General features: G+C 36.9%; 1 protein-coding gene across 2 annotated transcripts; it reads left to right on the top strand.

Moving 5' to 3' along the window:
- The first annotated feature begins 340 nt into the window (after positions 1-340).
- Positions 341-16,707, top strand: rmc1 (regulator of MON1-CCZ1). Of its 2 annotated transcripts, none has more exons than XM_027026918.3 (20): positions 341-562; positions 1,621-1,697; positions 6,255-6,339; positions 6,428-6,484; positions 6,562-6,651; positions 6,823-6,963; positions 8,144-8,247; positions 8,463-8,552; positions 9,268-9,373; positions 9,766-9,874; positions 10,156-10,200; positions 10,735-10,788; positions 10,911-11,039; positions 11,428-11,537; positions 11,748-11,867; positions 13,806-13,883; positions 14,234-14,338; positions 14,812-14,880; positions 15,032-15,257; positions 15,377-16,707. In XM_027026918.3, exons 1-20 carry the CDS (start codon positions 434-436, stop codon positions 15,454-15,456), a joined length of 2,004 nt encoding a protein of 667 aa, XP_026882719.2. In that variant the 5' UTR covers positions 341-433; the 3' UTR covers positions 15,457-16,707. The 2 variants fall into 2 exon arrangements, with proteins under 2 accessions (XP_026882719.2, XP_026882720.2); XM_027026919.3 differs by having other exon boundaries at positions 342-562; positions 6,565-6,651.
- The last annotated feature ends 52 nt before the right edge of the window (positions 16,708-16,759 follow it).

Here is a 16,759-nt window from a genome sequence, read left to right as displayed (position 1 = left end):
CCGAACCTCACGCTCTAACGTAGACAAAGCCAAGGTTGTGATTGGCGGACATTCAAACATAAGAAGTGACGGGGTTCAGAGTCCGAGAATGTAGTTGGTCTAATTTGCCTGCAAAACCCAATACCGTCGGTGTTTCAAAATAAAAGTATAAAATGTACATTTTTTTTTCCCCCGCCATAATAATTTTTGCGTGGGACAAACGCAACTTTTTCCAATATTGTTGGGGGACCCCTCTCCTCAGTGTCCTACGCTAAGATGTACAGCTATTTTCTCTATCTTTAGTTGACGTTAATCTTTTTAAGTCGAGCTAGAAAAACTTATCACAGGAAAATGCCACAGTCATGTGATTATGTTGCTCACGTGATTTGTTTTTCATCCGCTCCTCTTTCTGTATTTCACAAAACTAGTTATCGAGCTAGTTAGTATTTGGTTTATGTTGCATGAAACACAGGCCTTGTGCGGTATGGGCGAGGAATATTATTTAGAGTTAACTGAAAACCCTGTTCAGTTCGAAAATGCATCGAGTGTCAACAATGTGTTTTTCGACGAGGCTAATAAACAGGTAACCTATGGAGGCTATCTTAGCTATTTGGCTAACTTAGCTAGTTAGCTTTCTGTTACATAGAATGACATGACAACCTTTTTTCCCGTAACTTAACCGGCTAACTATCAGCAGTCACAGAGCGATCTGATGGCATTCCTTAACGTCGAAGGTGTCTGGTTTCGTGGAGTTTTTGATCTGATTTTGTTGAGGGATTTCATATTTCTGGTATATTCTGTCACTTTAAAGTGTCCGCGGCTTCTTATCGTAGTTAGGATAACAAACCACTGCAGTAACTTGTACTTACTGAGTACAAGCAACTAATTTAATCAGAAAATTAACTTTTCCCTTGGTTTTTGTCCCCATTTAAATAGTTCGGGTGCATGTTGTTCTCGACTTTTTTATTTTAGCGTTTCACTACTTTTATCAATGATCACTCATTCATCTTGTTCTTGAAAGTTGGCTCATGGGCAAATTGGTTAGCTCACGTACTTCAACTTATAAATGTCACCAAAATCTTTTGATAAATTCGTCATGAATCAGGGTTAAGTTCTTTATTGTAGAGGCTGCAGTGCCTAAATTAGTAACTATATGCTGTTAAAACTGCACCATTACTACCGTTATACATATAAACATTAAACATATATACACCACTACCATTATACATATATAGGTTATTATGAATGGCACCCCACTGCTCTTTGGATATGTGTGATGAACCATGTCAACACAGTGACCAAACCATGGGTGTGGATGTTTATATCTGGAATTTACACCTGTCAAAATGACTTCTCGATTGAGAGACCTGTAACCCCAAAAATACCCAATGCCCTATGGACAGAAACTTGGTCTAAAACTGTCCATTTTTTGGAAGATGGCTGACACAGAATTTGCATGGCAACAGATGTAGTTTCTAACTTTAAATCTAAAAGGTGTTTCTAATAAATAAAATGAGTGGAAAATGTTTTATTTTGAACGCTAATGAAAAGCTCACAAACATGCACCTAGTGAGAAACAGCATCAGTAAAACAGGGGAAACAGTGTATCTTTTAATTGTGAATTTTCATATGGTCATGTAGGTGTTTGCTGTGCGATCTGGAGGTGCCACTGGAGTTGTTGTCAAGGGCCCAGATGACAAGAGCTCAGTTGCTTTCAGGTAGCAATCATCATTTATGTACATAGGACCGTTACAGTCCCTCTCACTGTCTGTGGGGTTTTTTGCTCATATTTGTACTTTTCACATTTCAGTGTTTTATGTTCATGGTGCTGATGAGATTTGCATCTTGCAGTGTTCTGTATGTCCTCTCTCTGTTTTCTGTGAATGGTGAGTCATGATACTTTGCAGATTGTGCTCTCTTTGGCAACTATCATAGGGGTTTTCTTCCAGTTCTAATAATATTTTTTGACACATTTTGCAGTAGTTTTCTTTGGATGACCTGGTTATCACAAATTGCCTCCAGTAACTTTTCATTTTTTATACTGTTGATTTTGCAGTGGTTACTCTTAAAAATCTCATCTTGTTTTTTTCAAAATCTTTTTTCATCATAATTTATTCTCCATTTTATTTAATCTTGGTTTGTACTTTTTTACCTCGAAAATTACTCATGATGTGTTTACCAATGCCTATTAACAATTTTACACATTTACAGTTAAGCGTATATGCGTTGATTATATATTTGTCCAAATATTTATTCTCAGGTGAAATTGGATTTTTTAAATACAAAAAATGACATTGTTTCAACATGATTTTAGGTGTTGATTGAAATTGTAATTCAGTATTGCTGGTTTTGCATTCATAAGTCGTTTTACTCACTGTGCCTGTACCTTGCATATATTGAGTACATAGAATTTACATTGGTAGCCTATGTAGCACTGGTAGCCTATAAATATAGCTATAAAATAGAGCTACCTAATAAAGTAATTGCTCAGCAATTGGCAGATATTTCACTGTTTGGGTGGACAATAATCAGAGAAATTCCTGAATGGGACATTAAATATTTATATTTATGTATAAATATAAGGGGACATATAATTCTTTAGATGAGGGGTATAATATAGTATAGATACAGGTTTTTGTATGTTCAAACGGCAATAACAAGAATGACCTGTAGGTGGCAATGGTGTATCATATATGGGTGTAGTTTTCAAACTTAAGATGTGTATGATGTGATCTTATCTAAAGGAATCTCCATTCAGAAACATCATGACGATAAATTGTCCTAGTAATCATATTTCTGATACATCTATGTAGTCATTAAATAGGATCAACTACAGAGTGCATGCTAGAGACAGTCTGTGTGTTTCCTTCTGCAGTGAAATGTTTAAGCACTAAAGCTTTCCAACAGCAGAGGCAAGTGTCTGGCCCTACACAGTCTTACCTTTGCTGAAGTGCTCAAATAAACCATTGGCAGCTGAAGCTGTCATGGATGTGCATTTTGCCATCCCTAGGCTGCTGAGTTCCTGCCCATACTCCCCTACCACAGCTATTCTAGCAGAATTCCATAGTCTACTTTGTTGGGCATAGCAGTTTCAGGGTACTCAGAAGTGTGTTTTCAGATGTAGCAATGCTCTTAAACTTTCCTGACTGACCCGAGTCTATAGCTCACTGGTGGACCCAAGAAAGTCAGGTCCTGGCGGGTAGGCCACCAGCCAGCCTGTCTAATCAGATTGACACAGTGTGCACCACAGTGTGTGCAGAGGACTCACGGCTGCTGACTCCAAAGTGTTGCTAGTGCAACTTTCCTGCCATGTTTGAGTCACCATCATAAGTCTGCCCATGTAAGTGAGACATGGGTAAGTGAACTTCAGCAACACAGCAACCTGTTGTCTGGTCTGTTGTATCAGACACCCTCTACAGCCAAACAGACTCCTTGTGTAGATCATGGAAGATGGTACACTCTGCTGTTCAGCACCAGAAAATCCTGAGTACCATTAACAAAGACAATGAAAACTGAGCAATATGAAGAGGCCTAGTTTCAACTGCGATGCCTCGAATTACTGTGTTGGCTGCAATTTCCACAGTACTAACAATGCTCCTTTAGCAAGGTCTTGTTACCTCCTGCTGATTTCCCCAGGTGCTGGGTATCTGGGCATTGGTTGGATTCAGTTGATGTCCTTCCAATGTCATGTAGTGGTGGTGGGCTTGGGAGTTTTGGTGTGAATTTGTCACTGACAATTTTCCAATTTCTGAAGCCTGTACTAATGAAAGCAGAGTTAGCTCTTTGTCTAAAAGAGGACTGGTTTGATGCAGTAATGACACAATAGCCCTTGTGCTGTCATTTGAAGTCTGAGGACACACTTACCAGACTATGCGTCATCGTGTTAGGCCGTCAGATGGTGTCAGTGACCAATCGTTGCTTGTACTCAGTGCATTGCTTTAATTGGTCCATATCAGAGATGTTTTGGCCAATTTTGTATGTTGAATGTGCACTGGGTGCTGGCTGTGAGGGACTTTTTCTAATTGGTTATTCAGTCTAAATTTGACTCCAAATGATGTAGATATGAACTGCCTAAGGGGATTTGTCACACTGTGGCTTGATCTACTGAGGCATTGTGCTAGGCTAATATTATATTTTGTTACTCAGCATGTAATTTTGTTGTGCTAACTATCTAGAGAACAGGTGCAACTTTATAGAATGAAAGAGCCCAAGAAGAGGTGGGAGTCACTCAGAGCTCAGTATAATAGTTATAAGAAGTCTGCACATTTGACAAGTAACAGTTTCATTTTGAGTTGTCTTTTGCACAGTCACAGAACATGCATACATGCAGTTCATCAACTGTAGCCTGTTTGGTGTGTTTAAGTGTAAATACACACAAGGCAATGAGGCATGATAGCGATCTTACAGAAGGTGATGATCAGTCACTGGCTGCTGGCATTAGTTCTTCAGTTGGCATTAGTTCTTCAGTTTCAAATTGCCTTACTTTGTTTTGATGCACTGAAAAATGATCATGAAAGTACAGAATGCTCTGACCCTGCTAGAAACTTGCTTAATATGTTCTCAGTGTAATTTTTTACAATTAATTCTTAATTAATTTCTTAATCTCAAAGTCTTAGTTTCCAAAATGATTGGAGCCGCCATTTTACATGCAGTAAAAACAAGAATATAAATACATAGGATAAGTTAGTCTTAAATATTATAGAAATATTACTGTTACATTATAAATTATATTATGAGAACCCAGTATAATAGGTATAATACATACATATTTACATTTCGCTATTGCTTTTATGCAATGCAACTTACAATTCTTGAACAACCGAGGATTAAAGGACTTGCTCAGGGGAAACTTGGCAATGGCTGGGCTTGAACTGGCAACCTTCTGATTTGTTAGTCAAGCTGCCTCACACCAATATGGTTGCTACATTGAGGCTCATGATTCACCCGTGATGTACAAGGGCAAATACATGTAAATACCTGTTATTCTATTGAGTAGTAGAAGGAATGAAAACTGTCTGACACATTTGGTTTATTCTGCAAAAATAAACCAGGTCTTACTGGCTAATTGCTAGAGATCAGCCACCATTGTGGAACATGATACGAAGTGTGTCACACTCATACTGAGCTCTAATGTTTGTGGGGTTTGTGGGGGGGGAGGGGGGTGGTATACAGTAGACCAAACCACTGTGAGTTATATGAAAGAGGGGATGCAATCTTCCTAAACTTAAAAAATAAATTGTTTTCCAAGTACAGTTTGTAGTTTCTTTCTAGCCACCCATCTATACAGGGGAGCATTCTTGATCATGTTGACTAGTGCACCTTCACTCTACTCTCAGCGACTGAACAGTTTAGATCCTTGAAATGGATCACTGGCCTTTCTGTGGCTGCCCTTACTGAGTCCACGTCCCTTGCTGAGTTCACTTTTTGCTCTGGAGATGTGTTTTTAGGGGCAGCCTTGTCTAGGCAGAGCCTGGGTTGTATGATGCAGCTTCTTTTTATTATCTCCTTAGAATGCACTTTGTTAATTTTCAAAGCTTTTCTTTAGATTTAAAGACTAGCCAATGGTACTGGAGTTTAGTTTTTTACAACTGTGAATAGGTGAACTTTGAAAGTTATTTAAAGATTCACAGATTGAGACCAATTGTAAATCATTTTTGGCCTTGTTGGGGCAATATTTTTCATTTGGTCTTTTGTCACAGAATATTTCCCAGCATAAAACCACTGTCCAATAATAATTTGGACTGCTGGTCTTTTACAAAAAATGTGACACAGCACAAATGATCGTGTCATTTGGTGTCCAGACAACTCTGATGACGTTTACACTGTATCTGCAAGAAACTTTATCTGTAGACATGCAGTAGAATTTCTGTTTTTCCATTAGGCATTTCAGGCATATATAAAGAAGTGGAATCTGGAGCAGGTGGCAATATTCTTGTCTAACTTTACTTAATTCCTGGTTATTTTATTTATTAATGTTATTGTGTGTAAGGTGTTTGTAAATGTCAGAAATAAAATATGGCTTTCCATGCATTTGCTTTTATATGCCTGAACGTTCTTAATAAAAGCTACTGGAATATGCAGAGCATTCTTACACATGTATTTTTTTAAAAAAGCTAAAAGCTGACAAATATCAGTAATTTACCTCTTGGTCTGATCTTGGAAGCTCTGATGTTGATGCCTTGATGGAACTGAGGCTAGGGCTAAAAGGGAAAGAAATCCTATTATTGAAATGTAAAGTTTGAGAAAGCTTTATAATTTCAATTTGCTTTACACAGAATGGAAGACAAAGGTGAGGTGAAGTGCATCAAGTTTTCATTAGGGAACAAAATCTTAGCTGTTCAGCGGAATCTAAAATCAGTGGTAAGTATTTAATAAAAGCTGTGCTATTGTATATATGACAAACTGTCAATATCTAAAGAGTTCTAATTATATTTGCATTTTTTTTTAGGACTTTATTACCTTTATCCCTGATTTTCCCCATTTGGAATTCTCCCATGAATGCAAGGTATATCCAGAGACACACAGTGTTGTGAATGCAGAAATACAAAATATGTCATTTGGACACTTATTTGTTTGCTCCAGCAGACTAAAAACGCTAGTGTTTTGGGCTTCTGCTGGACCAACTGGAATGAAATTGTTTTCGTCACTGACCAAGGGATAGAATTTTACCAGGTACAGTGACACCACATTTAGCCAGGAGTTGTATGTAGAATATGAACAGAGCGAGTGTCCAGAGCCGATCTAGGTTATCTCCCACACCAGTGATGATGGTCTCTGTTGCTTTGCAAGCTGTGCTTTTATTGGTAAACACAACCTGTTAATAATGTGAATTTCTTTGTTCAGGTGCTGCATGATAAACGGACACTGAAGATGTTGAAGAGTCAGAGCATTAATGTCAACTGGTACATATATTGCCCAGAGCCTGCAGTCCTTCTGCTCTCCACTACTGTGCAAGGCAATGTTTTGCAGCCATTTGCTTTCAAAGTGAGTTGCATGTTTTTTAGTGGTAGAAAATTCCAGTACAGTTTCTAATTTAATTAAGACTTTCTACATTTCACTGAAATCTGTTCATCTTCATAGTTATTTATTCATTTACTAATTCCTATGTTAACATATGTTCTTTTTATTAATCTAGTTAATATAGTTTCATTGACTTTGAGAGACATTGCTGAAAATAAGGCTATAGTCTCAGTGTATACTTCCTGTAAAGAATATGAATTAGAAGAATTAAAGAGCTGAGAGATGATTTGTAATTGAGAATCGTCAAAATACAATTAACTGCAGTGTTGGGTATTTTTTTTAGGAAACTGCTGTTATGATCTTAACATTGTACAATAGAGTATTAAGCAGAGTATTAAGCACAATTCATAAAAAAACTAACAATGGCATGTAGCTTCAAGGTATTTCAGAGTTAATAGTACATGTATTTAGCAAAAGTATTTCAAATGTTTAACAGCAGCATACTTAAAATATTCACTTAAAACATATAGCTATTGACATTCAGAAATATCAAAACACAATGAACATTCATATTGCTCTACTGTGTGTACAAGAACCTCCCTTCTGTCCTTCTGTTTTGTTCAGCTGTCTGGAGAAACCATTTTTAAGTAGCGTAATATGCATTTTATTTTAGTATTAGTGCCTAGACATTCTAATGCTAAATCAGTAAGGCACCACTTACTGCTGATTTTCATGTCACAGGTCTTTCTCTTTTGCATTTCAGTTGCTATGCTTGTGTTTCGGGTACATTTAGTCTCTGCTGTTGTCTCTGATTGTTGCCCCTCCCCTGTGTTCTCTTCCTGTGGCTTGTTACCCTGCTTATTTTTTAATGCCTTTGTCCATTGTAAAGGTTATCATGTGTTTTCCCTTGTTTTCCTCATTAAATTGTAAAAAAATTACAACTATTGTTATAACATTCTTAGCTACTTAATTGCCTCATGTTTTTATTATGAATTATTATTACAAATCTTTGTTGTTTCCCAGTTTTTTATCCAGGTTTTGTTTTATTTTGAACTCTTTTGTTATAGTCAGTACAACAGATACTGTAGAAAAGTCATTGTTATGTTTTCATATTGGTACTTTTGACATCCCTGGCATAGTCCTATATGCAATAATATCTGTAGAACATTCAAGTGCATCGTGTCTTTTGTCTGGTGTTCTTTAGAATGGGACAATGTCAAAAATGCCGAAGTTTGAGATTGAGCTGCCGATGGTTCCCAAGCCAGCAAAGCTTAACCTCTCTGAACGGGACATAGCGGTAGCCACCATGTAAGTATGATGCTTGTAGAGTGTTTGTTTTTTAATTTTGTAAGCACTTTTATTAATGCCAAATCAAGTTTTTACAATAAGCAATAAAAAGCTCAAAAAATTCTGGTGTGCTGCAAAAGGCAATCAAAGTTGTAGTCTAAAGTGAAATTTTACTGTGACAGACCACAGTGGCATTTGTTCATGCTCATTGCTTGCTTGCCTTTTGTATTATCTAGTTATGGCCAGCTTTATGTAGTGTACCTAAAACATCACTCCAGAACCACCAACAGCTCAGGAGCAGAAGTAGTTCTATACCACTTGCCTAGGTAAGTTGTAGGAGTGGCCCTCAATCTTTAAATCCATTTATTTGAATGTGAATACGAAGTATTCAAAATACTTCGAATACAATAAACAAATTTGTATTACAAAGTTTACAAATTTGTGTTATCCATTAGTCTTTATTATTGTGTTTATTTTTCATTAGAAATTTGAACTAAATGGGGCACCTTTGAATTCAGGCCCTTGCCTGGTGTTTGCAAATTCATCTGTATTTTGAAGATGGTTTTACTTGCCTCAGATGGTTTTACTAACTTCAGAAGGTTAAATTGGCACTCTGGCTGCTATTCCAGAGTGCTGGCTCTGGTTTGGTGGTCAGATCTTGTGTTTACCTACTGGCAGAACTGGGTTTGAATCCTGGGTAGGGTAGCTGCCGTTAGCCTTCGTTGCACTTGTTGATATTGAGTGCAATTAGCTGACCAGATATTACATGTTACATGTGAGAAATCTGGTGTAATCCAGGATTTGCTGATTCTGTGTAGTGTTCATATAGTGCTTTTACATCACATTATTTGGTTCTGCATAACAAATCGAGTGAAACAGATCTTGGTACATAAAGCTTCAAAGCTGAAAACTGACTTATAGAGATATTTTGACTATATTTTCCCAAGATGGATTTATTCCAACTTCTTTGAAACCTTTTATGGGAAACACAAGTAGAAGTCCCATTTTCTTATTTAAATGAAATCACTTCTTGCTCCATAGAGAGGGCTCCTGTAAGAAGACTCATGTGTTAAAATTGAACACCACAGGCAAATTTGCTCTAAATGTTGTGGATAACCTGGTAGTGGTGCACCATCAGAGCTCACAGGTGAGTTTTAACCCTTCTGTCACTGGTCTCTCTCCAGAAAAGTGATTTATGTAATAGACATGTGCATGTGCTATTCATGTCACAGACATGTGCAAGCTTATTAGTCCAAAATTACAACTTGAGAATACATGTGTGAGCGTTAATTATCCCTTAATAAGTGCCAAGTGTAGGTTATGTCAAGACTGTGACAATGAGTGTCACATGCAAAAATTGTGCTCCCTGTGAATGTTTTATGTCGCATGGTACAAATAATAGATGACTGAAGTTTTGTTCAGACATGCGCTTTTGTTAAAGTATTTGTTTCACTGAAGCCCCCTTAGATTTAATCATAGCTGATCCTTCATGGTGTATCTTTTTGATCAGCATGGATGAATAAACCTCTACTATTTCAGACCTCCATTATTTTTGACATCAAGTTAAAGGAGCCAGACTGTGCCGTGAATGTTCACCAACCTGTGCTTCCAGCAAGGTCCATCCACCCTTATAAAATCCCTCTCACAGGTGCGTTCTGAAACTAGGGAGTAAATATTCATGACAGATTTATATTGCTTACTTTGAAAGTGTGTTGAATAATTTCCATTTAATTGAATGATTTGATGTACTTACCTTGTCTTCTGCATTGACTGTTGTCTCCAGTATCTGTTCACACAGCATTTCAAAGTGCACATTCATGGTCTCTTTTGCCACTTCTATCGTCAGAAACAGGAGAGTGAGCAGGTCTTACTGGCATCTTCTTAGTAAATAGGTTCCCATATCACCTAACCTTTATCTTTCTTCCATAGGACCTACAGCTGCTGCCAGTCAGGCTTCAGTGCCTTGTGAGCTCTGTATCCTTGTCATTAGCCTGAGGCTGATTGGCTTGTCCAACATCAGTGTGTTCAGATCATCTTGTGTGTTGCATTTGTGCTATTTTAGAATAAGACTAGTGTGGGCTAGGCACCCATAGCTGTTGTAAGGTTTAACTCTATTATGGCAACATGTGTGTACTAACCTTTTTTGTTTAATTGGAACATCTATTGAAAAATCTTAAAATTACATTTTCACATAAATATGATAGTCAACCCAGTAATGTCAGCTTACTTGACAAAACTTAAAATCTAATCAAAGAAATCATGTTGGTTTAAGGATTAATGCACTAAAGAAAATATTAACATCCTTTTTCAGTCAAAAATGTTTTCTGCTGATGAGCACTTTGCTATGTAACATAATGACATGTATGCTTTTGCGAAAATCAGTGAACTATCACTTTAATATTGTGAAAATGTTCTTCTGGACCTAATCAAATGATGAAAGGAAAACGTGATTGCATTATGTATAGTTTCCTGCACTTTTGTGGTGTTTCTCCCTTAACACTCACTTAGACTCATCAACTTGGAGCGTCTTTCAGCCAGATATCATTATCAGTGCAAGTGAAGGTAAGAAGAAAGTGTACGGCTAATTTGTCACAAGGATATTCTGTATGTGAATCTGTGTTGGTTTTACAGAGTATTTTCCTGTATTCATCTTAGTTCTGTTCTTACCACTCTGTACCTGTTAGGTTATCTCTGGTACCTTCAGGTGAAACTCCAGCCAACAGTGAACCTTCTGCAAGACAAAGGCAAACTAATGGAGTTTTTGCTGCGCAGACGTGACTGCAAAATGGTCATCCTGTCTGTCTGCTCACAAAGTACGCAATTCAAATGTCCATGATGCCAGATATTATAGGTTATATTCAAATGGCAAATACTGATTTGAAGTTTTCCTTTTATGATTATTGTTTTCAGGATCAGTTCTCAGTGTCCAAATTCTAAACTCAATGATCATGGAGGCAAACTTGTGCCTCAGTAGTTTCAGTTTGAGACCGATGTCATCTCTGAGCCTGGAGTGACCAAAATGTTCTGTGTGCAGATGGCTTGACTTCCATTTAGACATAATGAAAAGGTTAATCGCTCTCCTAAAGATATTTAATCTTATAGTATGTATACAAAGACCTTTGCCTAAGATGCTCAGGATGTTTATGTATGGCTCAGGCCTGAGTGAATTGCCTTATTCCTTTTCCTTCTACTTTTTCAAAGTGCTTGTGGGTGGAGATGACAAAGGAAACTTGCCTGTGGTGGCCACTGTATTTGACAAGCTTAACCGAGTGTACAAGGAGTACCTGGAGGCAGAGCAGGCGTATAGTGTGGTAATGCGTTATGCCATCTTAACTTTACACTCACATCTCCAAGATATTCATTTCCAGCAAAAGTATGAAGATAAAACTCATGAATTGTAGAAAAATCCAAAATTAGCTCATATGAGAAATGTTTAGTATAACATTTATTCTTAGTGGCACTGAGATTGTGGCAATCATGCTAAATATAGTTTTTGGTTTGTGATATTGTTTCTGTTTTAGGCCATGGAGTCAGGGTCCAGTCGCTTCAGCAATTCATACAAAAGGCCAATTCGAACGCAAGCAGTCATTGACCAGTCAGATATGTACACTCATGTCCTCTCGGAATTTACTGAGAAGAAGGTGATTCACTTTAGGATTGTCTTCATATGTTTATCATATTTTCCACAATCTATCTTAATCACCCACATCTGGGACCACCCCCTTATGTGCAATATTCTTATAGACCCAGTGAAGCTTGTAGTGTTGTTACTCACCAGTGATGAGTGGGTTTTATCAGTACTTTCTCCAGCATTGATAAGTTGTCTTACATTGCTTTCATATACCTTCATAAGGTTGTTTTTTTGTTTGTTTTCTGAACCTCCTAGGCAGGCTGCCTAGAAGAGACACTTTCAGTCTGTGTGTTTTTCTTTCTGGCTAGTCTGTCAGTTATTCTAACTTAATGGCTAGTAATGTGGGATGTTCTTGATGATGATAATGGTGATGATGATTGTTCCAAATTCACTAGTGTAAGATTTGCAAACATGATGTGCTATTAGTAAGTTAACAGAAATATTTATTAGCTATCTAGCTGTGTAACATGAAAGATCAGTCATATTTTAACATATTGTCACACCTAAAATCCCAATTAGTTAACTAGCAAATAAAGATGCAGACTCAAGAATTAGTAACCGGTACAAAAGAGTAGCTGTTCACATTCTTTATTGCAAGTTAACGATAACATGCATTTGAGGCACCCTCTGGAGAATGTCTGAGCGGTATAAATGAGTTTAATTTTTAACCACTTTTCCAAGGGTGATTATATAACCCGTGGGGGGGGGGGGGGGGGTTGGGACTGGGAACTGAAGGTATATATTCTTATAATTAACCAAATTTTCCACATGGTTATTTTTATATGGGTATTTTAAATTGAAATTTTAAGATTCTTTTATTTAATATAAAATTTATATTCACATGCTCATAAACAAGAGAACCAAGGGACTCACATTTGTTAGCTGTGGCTATAACTGTCCGCTACAAAGTGAACTAATGTTTTGGCACAGTGCAGCAGATACAGTGTTAAGCTAGCAGGGCACTGAGAACTGAAGCAGTTTTCTCAGCAGTAAGATACACAAGACAAATCAAATCCTTCACAGATTTCCATGCGTTTCAGATATTGAACTGTTATACTTGCGTGGAAAATGCCCTGCCATAATTGTTTGTCTGGTAAAACAAGGCTTGCCTAGTTGTTTAAATGCTCAAACGTGACTGCTTCCCAAGTATTCTACATATTCTACATATCCACTCTTTCCTATTCTCACTCCATATCACATGGTTTTATTATCTTACTACAATAACCATGTCAGCAGTTTCTATTTGCAATTGTTCCTTTTCTGGTAACTAAATTATTTATTCACTGATCATTAGGCCTTATTTGAGGATTTGAACCCATTTTTGTAACCGTTCCTTCTGCTAGACCACTAAATTATAAAATAGTTTTCAAACAGTAACACTACACCTTCATTAATACCCAAGAGCTGTATGTTCCCACTATATTTTATCTTTAGTATTCAGCCCATGTGAAAGAAAAACCCATTAAAGAAAAGGGGAGGTTAAATGTTTTCATTCTAGCCAATACTAAATTCTATTTATGATCAATTTAAACAGCTGATGAATTATATGGTGTCTGTTATCTTGGTTGGAATAAAAAAACAGTATCCAGACTGTTTATTTATAGTGAAGACAGGTTATCCTTGTAAAACCAGCATCCAGCCTCCTTTTATTTGTAGTGAAGATAGTTTAGCCTTGTTGCAGGGCACAGAGCTAGCTCAGTCAAGGCAGTATACCTGCAGAATCTTTTGCAACCACACATACCAAGCAAAGGGAGTTGATGGATCCATTCAAAACACACTAGAATACTTCAGTGTGTAGCATATAGTATGTGTATCTGACCTTTTCTTTTTCAGTGCCAGTGTGCTTTACTCAAACTGTTTGTTGCTTTTCATAATTATACATCATTATACTAGAACAAAAATGTAGTACAGTGGAAATAATTAATATATGACTACTTCCTTTGAACAGGATGTGTCACACAAGTTCATCATTGCAGTTCTCATGGAATACATTCGTTCCCTCAACCAGTTCCAAATCACAGTTCAGGTACAACCCCATTCGTGCATATTAAAGAACTACAGATCCAGTCTCCTCAATTGTTGATCCTCAATTACTGAGCAAAAAGTTTGGACAACACTTATTTCATTGTTATTCACTTATTTCAAATGTTCTCAAATGATCACCATTATTATCTTATATAATTTAAATATGATTATATATGAGCAGAGTGAAAGCAACTTCTTTTAATTCTGTATAACTACAGTCTCTTTTTTTCTGCCAAGCAGACCTTTTCTAGTTGCTTCCAGTAATGTCCATTTTTGCTTCTTACCTTGAGCACTTGTGTGGCTCCATTATCTATGGAGCTTAATGCTGACACATTTCCTTCTATTCAACAGCACTACTTGTATGAGCTTGTTATCAAAACTCTGGTTCAGCACAATCTCTTCTACATGCTTCACCAGTTTCTTCAGTATCATGTGCTGAGTGACTCCAAGCCACTGGTGAGTTTCATTTAGCTATGATTTCTATTTATGGCAACAATGACATCAGTCTCTAAGGACTGTGTTGAAAGCCAAACTGACAGGAAACTGAACCTGAATTATTTGATTAGCTGCTGTGTTCACTCGACTCTTTATGCTCATTTAAGTTTTGGAACTACCAATATGGACATTGTGTAAAAGGGTTTGTCTAGATGGTTTTGAGCAACAGTTACTAAAGTAAAATGAATAATCCTTACGCTAGTATGGTGTTTGATATCTTTATTTATTTATTTTTTAATATCTTTTCTATATGCTTGCAACCTACCATGCGGGTAAAGGGGTATACTTTACTTTTCTACTGAACCATGTTACTTTTAAGACTAGCACACTATAGAATCAGTGTTTGTTCAAAAGACAATATTAGAAAATATTCTAATATGTAACCATTTCTAATGATAAAGAATCAGCTCACTGCATTATTTTCTATTCTTTAGGCCTGTCTGTTACTGTCACTAGAGAGCACATATCCTCCAGCGCACCAGCTCTCTCTGGATATGCTGAAGGTAAGACAAATTCAATTGCTATTAGCAGGGCAGTTTTTCTTTTCATCTGTTTTAATAGGAACATATTAATGTATAATATCAATTGTAAAGATACCCGTTTAAAAATATGTTTGTGTGTGTTTGTCTGTGTACACATGCATGTGTGTAACAGAGGCTCTCCACAGCTAACGATGAGATTGTGGAGGTGCTCCTGTCGAAACAACAAGTCCTTGGGGCTCTTCGGTTTGTCCGCAGTGTTGGCGGCCATGACAACGTCTCTGCACGCAAGTTCCTGGATGCTGCACGTCAGACCAATGATGCCATGCTATTCTATACAATCTTTCGCTTCTTTGAGCAAAGAAATCTGCGATTACGTGCCAATCCAGCTTTCAACCCAGGTATACAGCAAGCCTTACCAGTGTCCCAACGTTCTACATTATTAAGTTGCTCTAGTAAATTTTGATTTTTTTTTTCTTGTCTGGCTTCCTGGTTGTCTGATTCTGTTTCCCTCTCCCAGGTGAACACTGTGAGGAGCATGTTGCTTACTTTAAAGAAGTGTTTGGAGAACAGTCACTGATGAAACCTGCAACTATATGAACAAATCTTCTGGTCAGGGTGCCATTAACAAATGAGTACGCTGAATTGAACATTTTGACCTAAAGATTTAGTCATAAGTCAGCAAAATTACTTTAACAACACTTTAACAGCAGTGGTCTTCTGTTGTACTCCTATGGTGGATAACTACAACCAACTTCTTTAAATACACAGTCTGAAGGAGACATTCAGCATTAGAGATTCAGTTTTGTGCCTTTGCCTGAAATATGCATGCACTCACTGCCACTGTAGTGACCTGTGGTTGATGAGTTCATTGTTAAGGTAAAGAAGTATTTTAAATCCTTTTTCCCATTGCACAATTTTGGCAATAAACTTAAGTTTGTATAACCATTTGAAAGGCTAAAGGATAATGGATAAAACTATTACTATTACTGCATATTGTAATAGTGATGTATCTTCTGAAAAGATTGTAAAAAAGTGACATTTCTGGAGAAAGAAGAGTCATCACACCATGACCTTTCTCAAAATGGGGCTGAATTCCTACACTTCATAGATCATGTGAATATGGTTTGTGAAATGAACTAGAAAACAGCGCACACAGTTTTGCTTTAACAAACAATGCATTGTGCATTCCTAATTTCCAGTGTTCAGGGGTAATTTGGGAGCATAGTTGAAATATCAGGGGGAAATGCTTGTCATAAGAAAATGCTCCACTTTATTGTTGTCCTGCACAGACATCTGGTCATTGGTGGGAAAAGGTGTTTAATTTGATGGTTTGTATATTTTGTAAAGTTTAAGGGTCTATAAAATGTTCAGAAATAATGTTAACACTTTTTTGACAGTTTGTCACACGGTGCTTAATGATGTATAAAGCATTGTGCTTAATGACATGATTTACATGCAAGATTAAGTAGTGGTACTTTTAATTATTACATCTGTCATAGTTGTCATACAAGCTACTGTTCTTGTTCATTATAGGCTGATAATTGCACCTTGCATTTGCGATGCATTTAAAACAGTTAATCTATTGACATTGGCTTGAGACTGGCTACAACATCTAAAAAATCAAATTTATGATTCTTAATTAAATTAATTGAATTGATCTATTATGTGCTTTCAAAATGTACCTAATACTATTTTGTGTGTGTGTATATATAATAAATGTAAATATTATGGCATATAATCTGTTCATATCCAATAATACTCTCACACTGTGCAGTCAAGGACAGCAAACAAGTACATGAATGTTTCTCAGTGAAACTGAATAAATGCAAGTGCAGACGTGTCAAGTCAGATTGTGTAAGATAAATTATTAGCAAATACCATGTTCATATTCACTGGAGCC

This window comes from Electrophorus electricus, chromosome 14 (genome assembly GCF_041902795.1).
Source record: "Electrophorus electricus isolate QZ-2024a chromosome 14, ASM4190279v1, whole genome shotgun sequence".
NCBI classification, from domain to species: Eukaryota; Metazoa; Chordata; class Actinopteri; order Gymnotiformes; family Gymnotidae; genus Electrophorus; species Electrophorus electricus.
The sequence above is the reverse complement of the archived record's forward strand: the minus strand, read 5'-3'. Positions and strand labels throughout refer to the sequence as shown.

Bases quoted from the DNA above. Each gene is read 5' to 3' on its own strand.
- rmc1 (XM_027026918.3), top strand. From the start codon at position 434: ATGTTGCATGAAACACAGGCCTTGTGCGGTATGGGCGAGGAATATTAT. The intron at 8,248-8,462 runs GTAAGTATGATG...TGTATTATCTAG, and splicing joins GACATAGCGGTAGCCACCAT to TTATGGCCAGCTTTATGTAG. The intron at 15,258-15,376 runs GTATACAGCAAG...TCCCTCTCCCAG, and splicing joins CAATCCAGCTTTCAACCCAG to GTGAACACTGTGAGGAGCAT.